The sequence below is a fragment of the Engystomops pustulosus genome, chromosome 8 (genome assembly GCF_040894005.1).
Source record: "Engystomops pustulosus chromosome 8, aEngPut4.maternal, whole genome shotgun sequence".
Taxonomy (NCBI): domain Eukaryota; kingdom Metazoa; phylum Chordata; class Amphibia; order Anura; family Leptodactylidae; genus Engystomops; species Engystomops pustulosus.
This window is the reverse complement of record NC_092418.1, coordinates 65123344-65146003: the sequence shown is the minus strand read 5'-3', so window position 1 is coordinate 65146003 and position 22660 is coordinate 65123344. Positions and strand designations below refer to the sequence as shown.

The window sequence follows — 22660 nt, the reverse complement described above, 5'->3', positions numbered from 1 at the left end:
ATTTTAATAAAAGATCTACAGTCTAGTGGTCTAGTACAGTGTTGGCGAACCTATGGCACGGGTGCCAGAGTTGGCACTTGGAGCCCTCTATGTGGGCACTTCCCTCCTGCAGGATGTGCGCCATTTTAAAGCAGGCGGAGTTTGGAGGTGTGGATAGAGCTGGATTATCATTAGAGCTCCCGCTCCAGACCCCATTATTCTTCATGTTCAGGGGACCATGGATGGATACTACAATAACAATCCCTCTTTCTACTGTATACTGTAACAGAGCAATAAGTTACTACTTAAATTGCCATGTTGGCACTTTGTGATGTATAAGTTGGTTTTGGTTGTTGTTTGGGCACTCAGTCTCTAAAAGGTTGTCCATCACTGGTCTAGTAGGATTATTTGCTAGTTTTAACTACTGTAATCTAACAAAGATCCACTTACTTATAAAAAGGACTGCTAGGTATTCCTTGAAGAGTGATGTTTGGGTATGATTCTTTCAAATCTTATTAAAACTATTATGAAATTGACATATTTGAGTCTATGTTTTACAGTTCCTTTGATTAATTATGTAATACTCATGCATCCATAAATATGTATAAGTGGTGTCATTTTCAAACTGAAGTTACTTCAGGGGTATAACAATGTTCTGCCAGCCCAAATTTGCATCTCTGAAAAGGCATCTATGAATAAATGAATCAAGTTTATGTTGTTATGTCTATAAATTGGTGAACATTGTTCACTGTAAATGCCCCCTAAAAGTGTCATTAGTAAACAGTAGAAATCACACCTATTTGCCATCATGTTATTATTAGTTTGCCTTTACAATGGCTTAATGGCTTAACCTAGTCTTCATAACCTAGAGTTCAAAGCCATTAACCCTACATAAAACATATCATTGCAAGATAAAATACATTCCTGTCACAGAACTTATTTTACCTCATTACCCCTCCTCCCTAAGTAATAAATTCATTATTATCTACATTACAAAGTTCATCAGGCACTCTGTTATTTTACACATTCTTAGTAATAAATACTATTTCACTAAACTAGTAAGTAACACTTGTAAAGAATGAAGTCTGTTGCCTGCATCATCTGTTTACTTGGATCCCTTTTACATGAAGGGTTCGGGCTGAAGGTGCAATATAATGGGTGAGTAAAGACAGAGATTTTATCTTAGTACAAGGGATATGTTATTGCTATTATTGAAATTTTATCTGTAGGATTTAAAATAAAACAATTTTGGAGTAAAATGTTCTGTATGGCTGGATTTTTACAGTCTATACACCACCAAGCTAATTCAACGCAAAAACAATGGCCCAGACAAAAGTAGCGCAGTCTGCCTCACGAAGGTGCATGGTGCGCCAGATTATTGAATACTGGTGCATGGTCTTCAATTCAATCGCACTCTGCACTGCTCGGGAAGTGTGCACCATTTTTTGTTGCTCCTTTAATATTCAGTGCGCCACACAATTCCGTTGAGTCGCTGTATTAAATGTGTTGCAAATGTTCTTTTTAGCACAAACTAAGTCAGAAAACTGGCACAGCCACACTAATAGGTCTGGCCCATTATGTTTACTGTTGACCTAGTAAAATAATACTTGTATGAGTAAAAATAGGCAGCATGTGATCGTTTTCAGAATTGTATAAAAAATAAGCATGTTAAAATCTCTAAGGATTGACCACCCAAAACAGACCACTATGGGAACTGCAGTAACCTAGCCTGGATCCTACAATGCAAATGCTACTGCCTCCATTCTATGTTTTTGATATTGTACCAAATTCAGCTGCTAACAGATCATTAACAGAGCAACAGGTGTCAGGCCTCCCAAAGATTTGAAATAAATGACCAAACAGGTGATTAAAATAAATACCCAAAAAGTCTAGCCCTTTAAGGACACTTTTATGTTTATAAATTGCTGTGTAATAGCCATATCTTTAATACAAAATTATGTCGGTTTTATTTGTATATGTCCCCTATGATTTGTAAAGTGCTACAGAATATGATGGCGCTCTATAAATATCAAAAAGGTAATAAAAATAAATATGCTGGGAAATAATAGCTTGTTCATTATTCAGATCAAGACCAAAAGAAAATTGAGAACATTTATTTATTTTTATTAAAGGGGTATTCCAGATATCAGCATAATTCATATACAAATGGGTTCTTAAAATATAAGCTAATATGTAATTAGTTGTTATTTAAAATTGTACTCCCCTTAGCAGAAAATGCTGGTGACATAGACTGTAATGAAGAATTAAAAAACTAATGGCCCTATAATCAGTCCGTTAATTTCCTCTGCATGGTCCGTTGCCAAACAGACACAGGAAAGAAGATGGCTGCTGGTCACATGTCCACATCACATGTCCTGTACCTGCCTCGGCAAGTCATGTGATCACCACTATGTTTGGCCGTAGTCGGTTGCTTGTGGTGCATCCAGTATGGCCAGTGTTGTGGTGATGGCAGTTACACATCATTACTATGGTAACAGAGCAAGAAAACCTGTTACATCATCACTGGGAGCAGAGCATAAGAGGGAGGAGGAATTACTGAAAACTAAAGGATCTTGGGACTAGTAGTTTCCAGTGGCAGCCATCTTGGTGATAACTCCACCTACTTTAGAGAGGCCATACAATTTTGTCAATCATAAAATCAAACTATTTAAGCTCCATTTTGTGACTAATGACATTGAGTTTTGTTGCATTCATTTATTTATATCATCATGCGTTTTTGTATCAGACATTCATATTCCCGGAATATCCCTTTCAATATTTTATTAATCCCAGGAGGCGTTTAGAGGACACAATACCCTGATTGTATGTTTTATACAATGTATTGCAGTGTTTATGTTTGTTAGCACAGTGCTGACAGCCAGTCGATTAGGGTTAACCGAAAACCATGAAAATGCTTCAATATCCCCCAAATGGACAATGCCAGCAGTATTGTCGTAATCTATGTCAACACTAAACAAGGCCATTACAGCAAGTACCCGGAACTAAGCTTCCAGCTTGTGCAGAATTACATATCATGACATACAATAGCTGGATGTAGTGCATTCAGTACCAAATGGATTTGTTTTTCCTGTGGAAATCCTCTGTATTCCCATTTCAGTATTTGCATTGCAGAGGTTAAATTTACTAACTAACTAAACTAACTAAATTGTTATCAATAGTAAAAATGAATAATACAAGAAACAATAATATATGATAGAGCATATTGTGTATATGTCTACTTTCATTGGTTCTTGTCATCATCCCTCCCTCTTAATCATCTTTTCACTTTTTTTGTAATTCTTGCTACCAACAATATAAAAGCTGAGGTATAAGATTTTATTTTGCCTCTATGGAAGTCTCCATCCAACAGCTGAAAGTGTGCAGAAATTTAAAGGCTGAACTGAAACACTGTTATTCCCCATGTACACACACTGGACTATTTTAAGTTTACTTTGTTCCATTTTTTAGTTTAAAAAAATGCTTTCAAATTCATGTATTTTTGCAAGGTTTAGGTAAGTGGAAGAAATAAACTATTACAAATGTACAGCATTTCCCTATTAACTAATATTTAAAGGGGTATTACCATCTGGGCATTTACATTTAATTGAATTCATTTGCCATATATAAACATTTCTTCAATTAGATGTTATTAAAAAAATTTCTTGTGCGAAGAGAATTTTCTCTAAATGTAGCCATGTTGTCCCTTCGAAACGAGATGGCTTTCTCGGATACGACCACCTCCCATTTTGACAGCTATGGCCAGACATGCGCTATCGAGTCCTGCCTGACCCCCTGGATTCAGCGTTTATTACCACAGGACATCTGTAGGACCTGCAGTAACTCCCGGACATTTAATATTCAGAAACCTTTTGTTTCTTTGTGTAATCCCTCCAGCAGAGGTGGCAATAACCAAGGAGTCAGTCTTGTTTCTAAGCCATATGACTACATTTATGAGAAATTATCTTCACACAGGAACATTTTTTAATAACTTCTAATTGAAGATATGTATATAGATCACATATTAAAAAAATTGAATGTGAATGCCGAGGTGAGAATACCCCTTTAACATCTGCATGCAGCATTTTTGCAGCAAAATGGCACACCATGCAGCAAAAAGATAAGATTTGAGCCTGCATCAAATATGGATGTACCCTACAGTAGGTACAAACAGACTAGAACTCACCTTTCCATGTGTATCTTATATGCATGTCTAGTAAATATATGCACAAAGCATTTCTAATACTAAATTGTCTTTACTATAGAGATGAAGTCCTGAAAATTGTGCCACAGAATGCCCAACATGCTCAATACCTACAAGACATAACTACTGAGTTGCTGGTAAGGAAAATGTTTTATGGAATATTTAAAACTAAGTGTTTATGGTCAAATGATGACCCTTTTCTATAGAAAGAATGTAAAAAAGTTTAAAAAAAGAGTTTAAAAAGATGCAATCTACAACAAAATATGCCTAGAACAAATTTCTTTTTGAAAACATTTAGGTGATGTATCTTTTTTGGTCTATTAGTGCCGCTGTTTTGAAGGAGTTGTGGTGCAAATGCTGTTTTGTGACTTTCCATTGTGCCAAATAAACACAAGACACAAAGTCACTTTGATATAAACCCTGTTTGAATCAAATACATTATTTGCTTGCATAATGTTGTGATGATTGATACAAGTTCAAAACAGATCGGAATGCCTTCCTCTAAAGAAAGAAATAGTATGTTATACTGGAATATTACAATGGGACACTGGATAACTGATTTAATCTGACTATTTTGAATCAGAAAGGACTATAACATGAAGGATAGTGGACATATAGAAAATAGCGGTTAATATCATTTTTCATTTTAACTTTTATATTAAACAAAATAAGATTAAGTATAAAAAAGAATGCAACAGAAAGACAATTCTGGATGTTTAATATTATCTTTCTTTGCATTTTTTCTGTTCAGTGAACATTTTTAGACCGATGTTTGTGTTTTCGCTATATAATTTTTCAGAAATGTAAGCAATTGATCTAACAGGGTTTGAATGTGATTGATCTTCACTGAGCAATCGCTTGATAAGTTTCAGAGCTGCAACCTCATTTGAGTCATCAGTAAATCAACATTAAACTGCAGATAACCAAGAAGTATATGTAACATTAAATTAAATGATGTTATTATCCTTATTAAAGAGGATCTGTTGCTACTACAATTCCATTTCTCTCACCAAGTCCATGCTCAGGGACCGCCATGAAAAGACCCAAAGGTTGTGAAAACCCTATCCAAAATCCTGAAACCTTTCTTTGAGCCTTACCTGGTGCCTCATCATGGTTGCTGCCACTGCCTTCCCTTGATTGAATCTAATAATAATGTATGCTCTCCCCTGCTCCAACCAGCACCTCCTCTATGACCTATTAGAATGGTCAGATACTGGTAATGATATCCATGGGGACTATAAAGAAAATAACAAATCCTCAAAAATCTGTGAAGCAGCACCTACAGGACAAAATTATGATAATGAGGAATGTTACTAAATGCTTTTTGCTTTCAGCTGGAAAAAAAAGATTGTTTAGGAAAGAAAATTCTTGACAAGCAGTTCACACGTGGATTTGGTGGTCGGAGACCTCCAAATAGTGCTTACTCTAGTTCAACTGGCTAAAAGCTACCAGCTACCATAGATGTACCAGGTTATAGTCAGACATAAGTATATAAATGAGATACTGTTTGAACAGCTTGGCTGTAGCTTTCATTTGTTAAGTTTTTACTTCTGTGTTTGTGTTGCTGCATGTGCACACAAATGATGAACATCTATCTTTTTCAGCTTGACCTGTGGAAGCCACCTACCCCTGAAGCTATCCATGCTGGTGGAGAAGTCCATTTGAGAATTCCTTCTTCCCATGTAAACCAAATTAAGGATTCCCTTCTTCAGTACAACATTCCACACAAGTATGTCATTGTAGTTTATATTTTAGGGGAGTAGGAATAATAAATCTATACAATTACAGGAGTATCAATGTTATTTTGCTGTTAGAAGATATTTATGTTGCTTTAAAGGATCTACTCTTACTGCTTCCAACTCTTGCTGCTAAAGATATAAAAACCATTTCGCCTCTGAAAATGAAACCTTTTCAGAAGCTTTAGGGATCTTTTATCTTTTTATCCCTTCCTTCTGCTCATTTTGCTCTTCTAGTACATATTTTTTGCCCTTCATTTGTTCATTGTATGAGCTAGCAAAGGGCAGGGCTGACATGTCTCTTGCTCCAGTACAGTCTGTGATGACTGCAGCCATGTAATAGAGTGCAAAAAGGAGATGACGCTTTGCCCTCCTCCAACCCACCTAGCTTCTCTATGTCATTTTGGATGTACCCATCTGTTCTTAGTAAGGACTCTGGTTATCATTCTGACATCACAGGAAGTTCCAAAATCAGAATTAGAAAAGGTCACACAATTAAAACGAGCAAATTGCAGGACATGCCTCCTGAAGAAGCACAGACAAAACATGCTTAAGTGGGGGGGTGTCTGGAAACTTGTATCAGTATGTTATTTAGTTTATGTGGTCAACTCTGTTAATTATTTATGTTTACAGATCTTTTTTCTCCATAACAAATTGTACTTCCTATTGTCAGCATTTAATATTCCAGGCAATGTAATGCGAAGCTGGAAAAAAATCCAATTTTGCTGAAATTGATGAAAGTGAAAGCTATGTTTTTTAGCTTTCATTTCAAAATATACATTCGCCTTATTCTTCGTGTCAGTATTGTCAGGGAAATATCCCCATATATGTGATGTTGGTCCAAATTAATGTATAGTACGAGCTGCTCGGTGAATCACTCAGACCTTCACAAGTGTTTGAGAGGATTCCAATTTATTTAGGTTGCAGACAGTTTTTATAGGTTCTTGAGACAAAGGAGCCTATTGACCATACCCACATTCCATTAGCCTCTGAAAGATGATCAGTGTCCTTGGGGGGATGGTGCTATTCATAGAGATCTTTTCTATCAATAGAGCCAAAAATCTTTGTATAGATACATGATAGAAGAACAGATTCAAAAATGGATTAGATTCCCTCACAATTCCTCCCTTTTTGAGAATAATTTCAGGTACTGCTCAGGTGGTACATTGACATGTGCTAGTCACACATCCAGGACTTATCTAACCTCTTCACCTGCTTCCCTCCTGAGCATCCTGAACATTATATCACAACACAATTAATTCGGTCCTAATATTAATGGTAGGTTCTCTACACTCTCTTGGCCAAATTGTACATAGGTATAACCACTCCCTCTGTAGAATTAGGTGTATACCTAGGTTGATATCGCACAATCCTTGGTTTCCTTCGCCACAGTTTTACAACAAGCCAGATTACTACTCTTATGCAGATATAAACAAATACACATAACAAAATGATTTGAAATATTGCTTGCAAAACTCCCATGAGCCACCAAAAAATACCCTTAAACCAATTGGCGGGGTTTAAGGATGCGAATGTGTCAGACCACCAGCTGTCCTTATTACTATCATGCTCCTTGAGCCATCTATCTCTAAGATCAGCAATTTTTGCTAAATTTGTCTTAATTTGCATGTTGCCTTGAGGATCGATGTAATGACAACATGTTGGCCCTATGACTTGACACATGCCACCCTGGGACGCAGTGATGTAATCTAAAACTAATGTATGTTGGTTGGTTACCACAATTAACTGTCTCTGGATGACATTTGTCTTATTCACAGCCCCCAAAATCTGAAAAAATTTGTTGATCTAGATAATCTGTGGCTTCTACCAATTTATCCCACATCTGCATTATCATAGGATAAATAAAAAGTGTGCTGAAGATTGTGTTAGCTGTTCCCATCTCCACCACATGTGGGCGTCCGTCTGGTCTAGGAAGATTATCTGCTTTTCTCTTGTGTAATGTGTGCTTGGGAATAAGATTTACATTTACATTGGTATGGGGGACAATAAAAGTGGCAGGAGTAAGGCGAGCCAGTGTACAAACTCCTGTAAAATTGCTAGGAAGCCATTTATAAGCCTGATGGCCACATACAACATATATGTTTTTCGGTACTCCAACGACAGTGCCATTAAAAAGCTCTGCTACCCATCTGACTAGCATGTTCACCTTCAGGATTTCACTCACTTCCTGTTGGAAAAAGGTGTCATTTGAAAGGAAACCTGCAACAAGGTTTTGCAAGGACATGCTAACACAGGGGAGTGTAGAATTAATAGTGGCATCGACTCCTACACATTGAGTGATGTCAGATTTGTTACCATCACACTCTGTATAGTTGGAGTTAGAGAAAAACATTCCTTTTGATCTAATTTGTATACAACTGCAAGGTGTAAAATTGGGATAACAGGCAAGATTAACATTATTTAGAGCCCAAGGAATGACAGTCTGCTCTAACGGTGGACCGCTCCTATTAAATATCATCCACGGCTCTTCCACCCACGCAGCTACAGGTAATGGTACAGTCATCTCCTTATGTTCACTTTCCAGCACAGCTATTACTGTATTGTTACAGATAGAAAATATTTCCTCTAAAGCCACTGGGATAGCTAGATAAGGCATACTGCTAGAGCTGACAGGACTGTGGGTACAAATCCAACAATCTTTGGGTAATACATCATGTCTCATATCTTTTAAAAGGACTTGGTGATGCTTAATGAGCAAATTATCCCAATCCCCTCTCAACATCTCGTTGAAAGTTCTTCCAAGGGGTAATATCAATAGTATCTTAAGTAATATTAACATTTGGAGATACAGATTCATCTTCATGAGCAGCTGGATTCAATACTCTTTTGCAATGGCTGGCGTGAATCCAATTAGGCTTCCCTTGTAACTTCACGGAAGTAGATGTGGTCAGAAGGACTTGAAATGGTCCTTCAAAACGTGGCTCAAGGCTTTTTCTCACGTGTCGCTTCAAGACCACCCAATCTCCAGGTTGTAGATTATGTGATCCTCCTACTGCATCATGGTCTGGAATAGAAGCAAAAACTTGTTTATGCACCATAGCTAGATGTTTTTGCAGGGCTTGGACGTATCCTGTCAATTCTCCATGGTACATATGTAAAACTTGTGGAAAATATAAGACCATTCTAGGAGCAGATCCAAAGAGAATCTCAAAAGGTGAGAGGCCTGTTTTCCTGTTGGGAGTGTACCTTATAGAAAATAAGGCCAAAGGAAGACAATCAACCCAGTTCTTCCCTGTCTCTTCCATGGCTTTCTGAATTTTTAACTTAAGAGTCCCATTTAACCTCTCCACCTTCCCACTACTCTGTGGATGATAGGGGGTATGGAAGGCCTGTTCAATCCCAAGTGCTCCCATTACCTCCCTCATCACCTCCCCTGTAAAGTGGGAACCTCTATCACTCTCTATTGTCTCTGGAATCCCAAATCTTCAGACTAGCTCCCTCATTAACTTCTGTGCTGTGTTTTTTTTTTTTGCTGTGGCTTTTGTCACAGGATAGGCTTCAGGCCACCCAGAAAAGAGGTCCACACACACAAGTACATGTTCATAGCTACTTACCTTTGGTAGCTGTACTTAGCCAATCTGCAACCTCTGGAAGGGGTAAAGTGGCTTCGGAGTGTATATATGAGGGTTTTCACTACTCTCCCTACATTGTACTAAGCATATATAAACATACTTGTGTAAATGGACAGTAGCAAAAGTGAATCTAAGTGATACTCCATACTTATCCACCACGGAGCATATAGAGTCTTAGCCTGGTGAACCATCATAGGGTAAAGGGCCCTTGGCAGACATTGCTTGTCACCTTTTTGCCATAGTCCACCCTCCGCCTCTTGGGCCCTTATTTTGCTCCAATCTTGTTTCTCACCTTCTGGAGCCTGTTTTTGTAAAGTCTGAAGTATAGACAAATCTACTGGGCCAGCGAGGGTCACGGACTGTACTGATCCAGGCTCCTTTCCCCTAGGCTTTCCTAGTAACCAGTATGGTCACTTCATGTGTTAGAGCTTTATAGGTTTTACCTTCTAGGATGGACCTTTATGTAACACTAAGGCCTCTATCAGCTATTTCAAAGTCTCATAGTTGTTGATATACTTACTATATGAAGTTAGGAACCATAAGGAATCCCAAAAGACTCACATTCTTCCCCTCTGCCACTTTGCACCCCTCCATCAGTGCCTTCACCTCCGCCTCCTGTACAGACAGGTAGGTCAGGAGTGGTTCTGCTGCTGTTACCTCATGTTGTGTGACCGCTGCACATCTGATGTAGAATTAACCTCATTCCTGGTTTCTAAAGCCATCTACAAAAAAACTCAAAATGCAGATTAATGATATATTAAAAGGTAACTGGTTCATTAATCATTAAGTTAATAGAAAATTTTAAATACAACCCGTCTACCTCATGTCTCCCCCCTTTGAATCTAGCGAAAATAGTGGAGCTGGATTCAATGTAATACATCATAAAGAGGGCACATTATAACCAAGGTTTCTAGTCATGAAGAGGTGAGATACTATCAGGATAGTCCAAAACTACTACAGAAGCTTTTTATACGTAGGCAGCAGTAGGATACAAAACCAAGAAGGATCCAGGTTGTCATGTGACACACGATCCGCAGCTTCCGGCCTGTGTCCTCTCCTCTGAGGTGCTTGGCTTAAACTTAAATGAGAACAATAGAAAATGAGCAATATACTCCAGAAAAACACAGTATTGGGACCAATGGCGATGTATCAATGCTGTATAATAGGAGACACACAGCATACAAATTCCTTAGATCTTATTATAACCTATACAGTCATACTGGGGGCACATACTTGGGACATATACTGGTGGCACATACTGGGGACACATACTGGGGGACAGTGTTACTGAGTAGAAGCAGCATCACTAGAGACAGTGACGTAGGAGGCTTCTAGGGATGTTATAACTTCTGCCTAAAAAGCTCCTAATAATAATCACCGTCATAGCTGCTAAATAGGACTAATATTGTAGGGATCATAGGGAGCTTTTACTCCTGGTTAAAACAATAAAATTACAGATGTTGCACCGAATCAAACCCAAATCTGCTAAGGACCATGAGGGTTATCAGTAATGAACACACATTCTCATTGTTCCTTTCTTCTCTTAACATTCCAACATGTGCTCCCCCTCCCCCCCCTCCTGTGTTCACTGAGACAAGGGGGGAGGCAGCCCCCTCCTTCTCCCTGTGGTGTCTGTAGTACTACGTGTCCCAGCATACCAAGAGAACAAAGAAAGAATCCAACACACCATTGTAACATCTAAGATCACTCCATCATCCTACACAAATTGCAAAAACTTTTGACCACACCCTTCAGACTTTAGGTGTATTATAAAGTTTTACCCTACATGTCTGATGTTTTTAAACATAAATCACAGGATTTCTCAGGTCCAAGCCTGCAATGAACAATGTCCATAATTGTGTGCTGTGCTTTCCTCACATCTGGTAACTGATGAAATACCACTAGCACTACACGTCATATAGGCAAAACACATAATGCCATAATCTGCAGGACTGTATAAAGGAATAAACTCATAGAATATCTACAGTATCTGGCAAGGGTCAGCTCAGGGAATCCAATTGGGACTGCACAACCGTCCAGGAGCTCTCCCCACAGAAGACCAAAATCCGTAACAAATATGTTACTACCCGGGTTTTTGGACCTTGTAGTTCTGAGAGGTGACTCTTAGATAAGCAGGCACAGTCTCCTACATTTATTCCCTGGGTACTATATCTTAGTTGTCTTCTAAAGTTACAACAATACAGCTAAATACAGCTGAGCGGACTGTGAGATGCAAATCCAAAGATCTTTAGGCAATGCATCATTACCCATACCACTGGTCTACTAAAATATATCAAAGTGAAAAACATCTGCCCCCTACAGGAGAAACATCTGAACGCTACTTCTTTGTCCTGTTGGAGCCCGCACTTTTTCAAATCTAGTCTTGACCGGATATATTCCAGTGTGGGGGTTGGGTCTAGGTGCCACATTGCATGCACATGTCTCCGCCAGTCTGTTTCTTTGTTTCCATACATAAATTCATCCACCATTTTAGGGTGGAGGCAGAAATTTTGTCTTTTGTCTGTCCAACGTTTTTGTCCGTCATCGTCATAACACTCATACAACACACAATTTCTTATGGCTGTTTCTTTATAACCTCCTCTGGTCACTTCCTCTGTAACTTTCTTCTATCCACTTGCAATTTCCATCATATCATTATCATTTAAGAACCTTTCCATTTACCAACATACAAACAACCATCTTTTGATATCCTTGTCCTTTTCCAACATTTTCAGACATCGTTTTACAGCTTCTTTTTTTATCATTCAAGATCCGTACGTCTGGTTTTCCCTCTGAATTGCCTCTCATCCTACCTAGCAATTTTTTCCATCATTTTCCTATATAATATCTCTAGTGCCGGCACACACTCGCAGTCCCCCACTCTTCCTTAGGGCAGTTTTAACCACTAATTCTAAAAAAATTTTTTTTCTTTTTTTTTTTTAACCATTTGCCCGTCAAGAGATGACTGCAGTCCCCTTCCATGAAGCAGCTCTGGAACCTACCACACAAAATAAATTTATAAAGTCCGACTGTCCAAACTCAGTCTACTTTGTCTCAAGCGAATTACGTTCCAAAAAGCAGCTAGTCTAGGGAACTCTTTAGGTAGGGGCGATTCCTGGATGTAACGTTCTTAAAACCAGTACAGTACAGTATCACAATAGCGCTATCAAACACACATGTACAAACTCACACAATACCCATATACACTACCACACATCACATGGAGTTTTCAAATAAACTAACAAGATTCTTTGGACTGGGCAATATAGGCATGCAACTCACCGGATGTGGGAAATCCAAACAAGGAGCGACAGAGCAATTTGTAAGAAAAAAGCTTCTTACCTTTTTGTGCAGCTGCATGATCTGTCTGTCCTGAAAGGATGATCCCTAAATTCTCCGGTAGGCGTCATGCAAACCCAGGTCGCTGTTCGAGCGCCATGTTTTGTCAGGGAAATATCTAGTATATATAGTACGAGCTACTCGGTGAATCACTCAGACCTTCACAAGTGTTTGAGAGGATTCCAATTTATTTAGGTTGCAGACAGTTTTTATAGGTTCTTGAGACAAAGGAGCCTATTGACCATACCCACATTCCATTAGCCTCTGAAAGATGATCAGTGTCCTTGGGGGGATGGTGCTATTCATAGAGATCTTTTCTATCAATAGAGCCAAAAATCTTTGTATAGATACATGATAGAAGAACAGATTCAAAAATGGATTAGATTCCCTCACAGTATGACCACAGAGATATCAATTTTCTATAGGTTTTATTATGTTTTAATACATTTAAATATTTTCATCTTTTGAAGAAAAAATTACTTCATTTCGCCATATTCTGAGGCCAATAACTTTTAATACTTTGATCTATGGAGCCTTTAGACTACTGGCTGTCATAGCAATAAATCAACACCAATGGACTGATGATCCAAGCCAATTTGGTGGCTTTGTACTTGGTTGTTATCCTGAATTCAATCACATGTGTTAGTGGTGGATGCTTTCTGCATTATGCAGCTCAGCCCAAGCGCCCCCTTCATAAATCCTTAACAGCATTGAGACATATAGATCCGTCATGTATAATTTAGTGGTATAACATGTATGTTATATTTTAATATAGATGGTTTCTAGCCAGCTATATATAAGGTATTCATTGTGAGATGACTGAATGTCTGATTAGGTTTCAAGTGACATATACTCTGCAAATATAGATAACTTGTTTCATAAACATACTTTATGAGCTTCAGATATTGTCATAATGAGGGCTGTTACAAATGCAAATCTAGGATAGTAGGCAATAAAGCAATAAATCTACTTTTAAGTAAATCATTAAGGAGTCATAAAAAATGGTAAGCTAAGTGCAAACTATATAAACTTCTTAATGCAACAGCTTTTTTTACTCCTCTCCTCACAAAAGCCAAAACATTTTTTTTATCCATTTAGGGTAGTTTTACATTGGTGTTGTACATCCGTTGTGTTTTGTCTACATTGTGTCTCTATGATGCTTTGGTGTTGTCTCTGTATCCGCAATAAAAATGTAGGTTTAACATTGCTTTGAAAACATAACATCTGGTTTATCAGCCTCATCAATGCCTCATCAGATTTTTGTGGACCATTAGACTTCTATTGGCATCCAAGATCTTCATCTGTGAATAAAATAGGACGTGTTTCATCATTTCAAACATGGATCAGTGAAAAAATAAGCTAATATGAAAACATCAATTGAAAACAATGGCTTTGTGAGGCATCCATGGAAATCACAGACCCACGGATGTGAAAAACAATGCCAATGTGAAACCTCTGGAGTACAAATTCTAAGTGGTGCCATTGAACATTCCATGCAATGTACTGGGAAGTGAAAAAGAATCTAAATTGTGTAAAATTGATAAAAATGCAGTTTCACCATTTACTGGCTATGTTTATTGGCTTTAAGGCTTTTAACCCCTTAGCGCTCTGCGCCGTAGCTGTACTGCACTGAGTCCCACGAATAGCGCTCAGCACAGTATAGCTACTGCGCAGAGACAATGCCGGTTCAGCGCTGCATAGCAGCCGAACCGGCATCGTTAGCCGCGGGATTTCAACGGGCTCCGATCGCGGGTGTTTAACCCGTTAAATGCGGTTTAACATGCCTTCTGGGGGTCTTTACCCCACTATCGCCCCCCCCCCCCCCGCACCGTTTTCGGGGGGGCAATCGCTGTTTTGGCACCTCTGGCGTCCGATCGGGACCCCAGAGAAGCCTGGAGGGATTACCTTTAAGATGGCGTCTGTGACATAGGCTGGCACTGCTAATACCCTGCAATACATTAGTATTGCAGAGTATTATCAAGAACAAGCAATCAGATGATTGCTTGTTCATATCCCATGGTGGATCATGTAAAAAAATGTAAAAAAAAATGTTTTTCAATATAAATCACTAAAAATGCCCATAAGCCCCAAAACATATAAAGAGACATATAACGCTCAAAAAAGTCTAAATCATAACACAAACCCCACATATATAGTATCACCGCGTCCATAACATTCCATAGAATAAAACTAAATAACTATTGAACCCATATGATGAACGCCGTAAAAAAAAAACGTTAAAAACCCACAAAAAATTATGATTTTTACCTATTATATCCCACTAAAAATGCAATAAAAAGTGATCAACAAAACATATGTACTCCAGAATAATACCGTTGCAAAGAACAACATGTCCCGCAAAAAACAAGCCATCAACCAGCTCTGTAGCCAAAAACGTAACAATGTTATGCCACTTGGAAGACGGCGATGCAAAAATTATACATTTTTCCCCACATTAGGGTTTTATTTGGCAAATTTAGTAAAACATAAGAAAAAATATTCATGTCTGGTATCCCCGTAATCGTATCGACCCATAGAATAAAGATAACATGATTATTAGGCTATAAAAAAAAGTAAAAAAAAAGTAAAAAAATCCAGTACAGAATTGATGCTGTAGAATAGGTGATACCAACCCCAAAATGGCAACACTGGAAAAAGCATCTCGTCCCGCAAAAAAAATGCAGTCACATGGCCCAAATAACGGAAAAGCGGAAATTTTATAGCCTTCAAAAGGGGACAACGAGAAAACTAAAATCCTGGCAGCTGCAGGGTGCTCCTTCCCTTCTGCGCCTCGCTGTGCCCCCATAACACAAGTAACGGCCACGTGTTCTCTTTTTATCTTTTGGAAATGTGTAAATTTTAGGGCTAAATGAACGTATAACCGACAAAATTTGACCATTCTAAATTTCACCGCCATTTTGATTCAATTACTATGAAGATCTCAAGGGGTTAACAATCTTTGTAAATGCTGTTTCTGATAGTTTGAGGGGTGCAGATTTGAAAATGGGTTGGTTATATAGGGGGTTTTTGTTGCTAAATAAGTCAAATTTGATTTCAAACAGTATTTATCCCCATAATAGTCAATTCTGAAAATACGGAAAATCGCTATTCGATTTGTAGGCCGCGTGACGTCAAAATAAATTATCCAAACATTTCAAAAATTATGAAAATGTAAAGTAGACAAATGGGAAATGTTATTCTGCAAGTTATTTAGGTGGTAAATCGATCTGCCTGAAAACGCGGTGATTTTGAATTTCGCAAATTTTTCTAAAAATTCATCATTTTTTTCTTTTTTTTGTAAATAAACGCAAAACTTATCAGCCAAAATTTACCACTAAAATGAAGTATAACATGTGGGGAAAAAACAATCTCAGAATCACTTTGATAAGTAAAAGTGTTCAAAAGTTATAACCATATAAAGAGACGCAGGTCAGAATCTAAAAAATGGGACTGAGCCTTAAGCTGTAAAATGGCTGCGTCCTTAAGGGGCTAATGTTTAGGGGCTTTGTGAGTATAAGCAAAGGCCAATAATACATCCTTAACACACTCTGTATAGAGGGGGCTCAGCTAAGTTCCAGATAATCCTCATTAGAGAATCGATTCTAATGAAGTGGAATTTGTTTTGAATTTGACTAATCTGAAGTTTACGGTGATTCATGGGAACAAACCCCCCCCCTTTATTAGAAAAATGGCCACAAGCACAACGTGTTAAATCATGCCATTTCACACTGCATGTGATGTCTCTAGCTTTAGCTGCCTGTAGTCAGTAGCTGATGGAGTGATTTTTGCTCAAAGTCCAGGGTGTCCATTTTGGGGGATCTGTATACCCTAAATTTAAATTCTTTTTTGTTGATAAAGTAGATATCAAGAAATCCGTGTCAAATCAACATAGTTGCTGAAGTGATTTTTTCTCAAAGTCCAGGGTGTCAGTTTTTGGGGTTCTGTTTTTCCCAAATTCAACATTGATCAACCAATATGTCAGACAGAGAGGTGGCAGGTGAAGAAGGACCAGGTCGCGGCACAGGTCGTAGCACAGTAAGGGTACGTCGCAGCAGGGGTGACTATGTGAGGCTAGAACTGCCGGTGTCATCTAACGACAGTGTATTGATAAACTACCCAAAGGTTCTCGATTGGTTGACTAGGTCATCCACTTCCTCCTAAATGACATCTGACAACCCCAGCTAAGAGTTTGAGGGTTCATCAGATAAAACCCTTAGTTTGCATGGCACAGGAGTAGGTCAGTGGCCCTCACCTGACCTCAACCAGCCTCTGTCCTGTTCATTTCTAGCCGCCTGATGCCACACATCTGCTGCCAGTTGCTCCATCTGCCTCCCACCATGTTTACCAGGGACTGGAATTGTCACCCACCTCCACACTCTGTCATTGTGCCACTTTCTGACCTCCTGCTGCTGCTGCTACCACCTCCACACTCATTGTGCCACACCGTGGCCTACTATGTTGCTGCCACCACCAAAATTTGTCAATGTGCCACTCTCTGACCTCATGCTGCTGCTACTGCTGCTGGCCACCTACACACATGTTGATTGTGCCACTCTCTGACCTCCTGCTGCTGCTGACACCTCCACAATCTGTCACTGTGCAACACTGTGGCCTACCATGTTGCTGCCACCACCACAATTTGTCATTGTGCCACTCTCTGGCCTTATGCTGCTGCTACTACTGTCAGACACCTACAAACACTGTGACTGTGCCACTTTCTGACCTCCTCCTGCTGCTGCTGTTGCCACCTGCACGCTTTGTCATTGTGCCATTCTGTGGCCTACCCTCTTGCCGCCACCTCCAGATTTTGTCATTGTGCCACTCTCTGACCTCATGCTGCTGCTACTGCTGCCGCCCACCTACACACATGGTGATTGTGCCACTTTCTGACCTCCTGCTGCTGCCACCTCCACAATCTGTCATTGTGCCACACTGTGGCCTACCTTGTTGCTGCCACCACCAGAATTTGTCATTGTGCCACTCTCTGGCCTCATGCCTCTGCTACTACTGCCAGCCACCTACAAACACTGTGACTGTGCCACTTTCTGACCTTCTGCTGCTGCTGCTGCCACCTGCACACTTTGTCATTGTGCCATTCTGTGGACTACCATCTTGCTGCCACCTCCAGAATTTGTCACTGTGCCACTCTCTGACTTCATGCTGCTGCCGCCACCTCCACACTCTGTCACTCCGTCACTCTGTGGCCTACAATGTTGCTGCCAAATCCAGAATTTGAAGAAATAAAGAAAGGACACGGGTGGCGTCCCTAGTGCAATAGGAAAAATAAGAAGGTAGCGTCGTAACTGAGATATCTGCTCACCTTGAGAAACCTTGTGTCTTATGCGTGACAACAGATATCGTAGGTCCAATGTGGATGGGGTATGCTGCGGGGATCCGGGACTAGGTTGTGCCAGATAGGGAAATTACACGGAAAGTATACTGGCAAAAACTAGGTTGCTTTAAGACGTGCTGCCTGTAGTTAAGTCGATGCAACACAAATTTCTTTTAGGGAGATATTTATTCATATAGAAAGTGGACTACGCGTTTCAGGGGTGGTCTACCCCATTCATCAGGTCCGTAAAAGCACTAGGTAAAAAATGATAGAATATATATACATACAAATATTTTTACAAACAATCAGATACAAAACATTAAGGTTTGTTCACAATTTGATTAAAACAGAGGGTTCATTGAATAAAAATGCATGGGTAGATAAATAAATGCATTAGTAAATAAATAAATGCATGAGTAAATAAATAAATAAATAAGTAGACAGTCATTTCTCTGTATGTGTTGTGGAAGGAGTTAATAAATAAATGGAGATTTTGGATAGGAAGTTAATAGCTGTATTATTGCTTTTAATGGGTGAGGCAGTGGATGGATGTGGAAATAAGGAACGATCGGGACAAGGAGTGTGAAGGTGGGAGTGGGAAAATATGGAAGATTACCTCTGAGTCTGGTGGTCGGGGACCAGCGAGGAGTCGTGTTGTTATTAGGCTGGTTCAGTGGACAGACCGCTGTTGGGAATAAGGGCCTAATGACTTTATGATGATTGGCAAAGGTATAACTGCTGTAATAGCAGTGTTGCGCGGTGGTAGCTTACTTGGTTTAGTACTGCTTTCCTGGTGTACTGCGCGTGGTCCTGAAGGTATCCGGTGGGTGGTAATTAGATTTGGCACTCGGAGAGGGGATATTTAGATGCAGTGATCTGGAACCTCAAAATTATGGGTAGAGGTGGGTAAAAGATGTTTAGGTAGATGTTTGGGAATAATATGATCATGTGGATACAGTGATCTGGAAATTATGGGTTGAGGTGGAGACCTGACATGTGGGCTGTTGTATCCCCTAGTGCAGTGGTGGCGAACCTATGTCACGGGTGCCAGAGGTGGCACTCAGAGCCCTCTAAATGGGCACCCTTGCCATCACCTCAGGGTAGAGTTTCCCAAACAGGACTCAAGGCCTCTTGCAGTCCCAGGCAGACCAGGACCCCAGAAGGAAGCTACAATGATTATCCAAACTTCTTCTCCTTCTTTCTACTGTATTCGTGTCCTCAGGTGCCTACACAATTTAAACCCGTGAAAGAGCAGGGAGTAATAAGTTACTGCTTAAATTGTGAAAGATACATGGGATTTGGTTATAGTTTGGGCACTCAGTGTTTAAAAGGTTTGCCATCACTGCCCTAGTGGGTAAAGGGGCAAGGGATGGATCTGATGGGGACGAGGGGGTAGGGCAAATGGATGAAGGGTGTGTCATCAGATTCTTTCAATCAGTTCATTCAACCTGCTGAAAGTCAGAGTATTAAGTTTGAAAATCCAGGAATTTTCCCTGCAGACTAATTGGTTGAACCTGTCAGGGTGTGGTGTTGGGATTTGTTCGATCAGAGTGAGTTTCAGTAGGGTGGCATCTTTGTTTAATAGGATGCAAAATGGCGAGAAACGCTATGTTGCGTGAGGCCAGAGTTGATCTTGCTCCTGTGGGTGTTCATACGTTCCCTTATACTTTGGGTGGTACGTCCTGAATATTGTAAGAAGCATGGGCATTCCAGAACGTACACAACATACTCCGAACTGCAGTCCATGAAAGAGTGGATGTTGAAAATTTGTAGATCTTGCTTTGAATTCTTTTGTTTTGTTGGACATGATGGCTCAAGTCTTGCACCTGTCTTTGTTGCATTTGTAGCAACCTTTAAGTCCTGGGAAGAAAGTGGGTGTTTTTTTGTTCTTCTCTGTGCATAGTCTGGTGGGGGCTAGAATGTTTTTAAGAGTGGGGGCCCGCCTAAAGGTAAGGTGTGGTTTGGATGGGAGTCCAAAGGGTACGCTGCATAGCCATTTTTTATAGAGTGAGCTTGAGAAGTCCAGAAAACTGTTTACATCAACGCTCTTGAAGAACGTTCTAGTAAACAAATACTCTGTTCGTCTGTGTGGATCAAGAGGTCCAAAAATTCGATCTGTGTTGGGGAAATGTTTACTGTAAGTTCAATTCCCCAGGTGTTCTGGTTGCTCTCGTTTACGAAGTCTCTGGCCTGTTGTTCTGTCCCTCCCTATATAATGAAGAGGTTGTCAATATACCTTTTAAAAAATAGGATAAATATATTTGCATAACTGGAGGCAAATCTGATTCCCATCGCCGTCCCCTTGATCTGTGAGTAGGTGTCTTTCTGGAATCAAAATGTATTATGCTCCAGTAAAAACTGAATACTTTCTAGTATGAATTCTATTTGGGCATGAGGTATAGAAGGATCGGTTGGGAGGATCTGAGCAAACTTCTGCAGTTGGATGTCGATATATTCAGAAAGCTTGGATGTAACAGAATTGATGACAGAAATAATTGGGCAGGAGGGTGGTTTTGTTGGATTTTTGTGAATTTTGGGGAATTAAAAAGGGCTGTGCATGGATTTTTCAGGATTATATAGTACTTTTCCTTTTTTGCCTTTTTCCAACGGTCGGTTGATTAGTGCAGATTAAGGTTTCAGATGTTCTGCTTTAGGGTCATGGGTTAGTTTCTTGTAATTATTTGAGTCTGACAGTATATTCTGGCTTTCCAAAATGTAGTGCCTTTGGTTTATAATGAGTGTGCCGCCCCCTTTATCTGCTGGTTTGATTACTATGGTGGGGTTTTTTGAGAGTTCTTTCATGGCTTTCCTCTCTCTTGGTTGTGGTGTGCAATGTTTTGTTTGGACCGGTCTAGGGATCTGAGGATGGTGGAGACTAAGGTGTAAAATGTCTCAATATGTGGGCCACGGTTGTGAGTAGGGTTAAAGTTGGATTGTGGTTTGAGGTCGGTGTGAATATTTTTTAAAAGGTACATTGACGACCTCTTTATTATATGGGGAGGGATGGAAGAACAGGCCAGAGACTTCGTAAACGAGATAAGAAAACCTGGGGAATTGAACTTACAGTCAACATTTCTCCAAACAGATCACATTTTTGGACCTCTTGATCCACACAGACGAACAGAGTACACAATTGATTACTAGAACGTTCTTCAAGAGTGTTGATGTAAACAGTTTTCTGGACTTCTAAAGCTCACACTATAAAAAATGGTTATGCAAAGTACCCTTTGGACAATACAAAAGAAAACGCCAAAACTGCACGAACCACAGCACCTTTCAGACGCAATCCAAGATTCTCAGGGATTGCTTTATCCAGAAGGGCTATCCATCACAACTTTTAAAAAATGCATATCAGAAAGCGTCAGAAAGGTTTTGTCCCCCCTCAAAAAATGACACACTGTCGGCACACTGTCTTAACCCTGACAACAACCCCCCTCCCCCCCGTGCAGTGACATCTTTCTGCTTTTGTTTAGCGCTATGGCGTCCACCTCCTCATGTCGCCAGTCGTCGGGGGGCTTTGGGGTGACTGCGGCGGCTTGGTGGCTGTGTGCCTGCTGTTGTAGGCCCCCGTTGGGATAAGTTTGCGGTTGTTCTGTCGGCTTTGCAAGCTGCTGCCTCACATCACCGTGCCGGAACCCCGAAGTAACAGCTCTTTCTTAATTCAGCAATGATCTCCTCACTGCAAAATCCAAAGGTGATTACTACTAACTTTTCTGGATTTAGCTGCAGTATTTGATACTGTGGACCACCAGCTCTTCCTCAGAATGCTTCACTCCATTGGCCTGAAGTACACTGTTCTCCATTGGCTTTCTTCCTATCTCACTTTCACGGTCTCCTTTAGTTTATCTATATTTTCTCATCTTCTTCTTACTGTCAGGTTTTTTCAGGCATTAATTCCACGTCCTATTCTCCTCTTTCCCTCTATACTGCCCCCATTAGACTAACTATTAGCAAATTTGGTTTTCAGTACCACTGATTTACACTCAACTATATACTTCTGCAAGAAACATCACCCATGCCTCACTGACGAATAAACAGTGATTGTCTCTCTGCTGTCTTTAACATCATGTCTTCTCTCTACCTGAAACTTAATCTTTCTAAGACTTTCTAAGACTTGTATTTCCACCATCTACTGACTGACCAAACAATGACATCTCCATGTCCATTAGGATATCACCACAACTCCAAGGCAGCAAGTCCTCGGTCTCAGGGTTGTGGTGGACCCATGGGAGGACTGGCCATTAAGTCCATGGGGGGAAATCCCGGTGGGTTGACTGCTCCGGGGCTGCTGCTGGGCCAGTCTCAGGTCGGCGAGGTCGGTCTGAAAATAATAAGCACTGAAACCACCTTTCTGACGCTCTCCCAAAGCTCCGATGCTTTATCCAGTCTGAATGTCAGTGACAGCTCCGAATATGACAGTCACAGAATATGACGTCTGCAAACGGCTGACATTACAGTCTGAGCGTCCGGTCGACAGCAG

General features: G+C 40.1%; 1 protein-coding gene across 1 annotated transcript in view; it reads left to right on the top strand.

Annotated features, from left to right (window-relative positions):
• The first annotated feature begins 1034 nt into the window (after window positions 1-1034).
• LOC140074521 (carboxypeptidase O-like) overlaps window positions 1035-22660 on the top strand; it is a 56057-nt gene continuing 34431 nt past the window's right edge. The window contains exons 1-3 of the mRNA XM_072119489.1: window positions 1035-1137; window positions 4242-4317; window positions 5785-5909. Of these exons, the coding sequence (XP_071975590.1) occupies window positions 1058-1137; window positions 4242-4317; window positions 5785-5909 (281 nt within the window). The 5' untranslated portion in view covers window positions 1035-1057. The remainder of the gene's footprint in view (window positions 1138-4241; window positions 4318-5784; window positions 5910-22660) is intronic.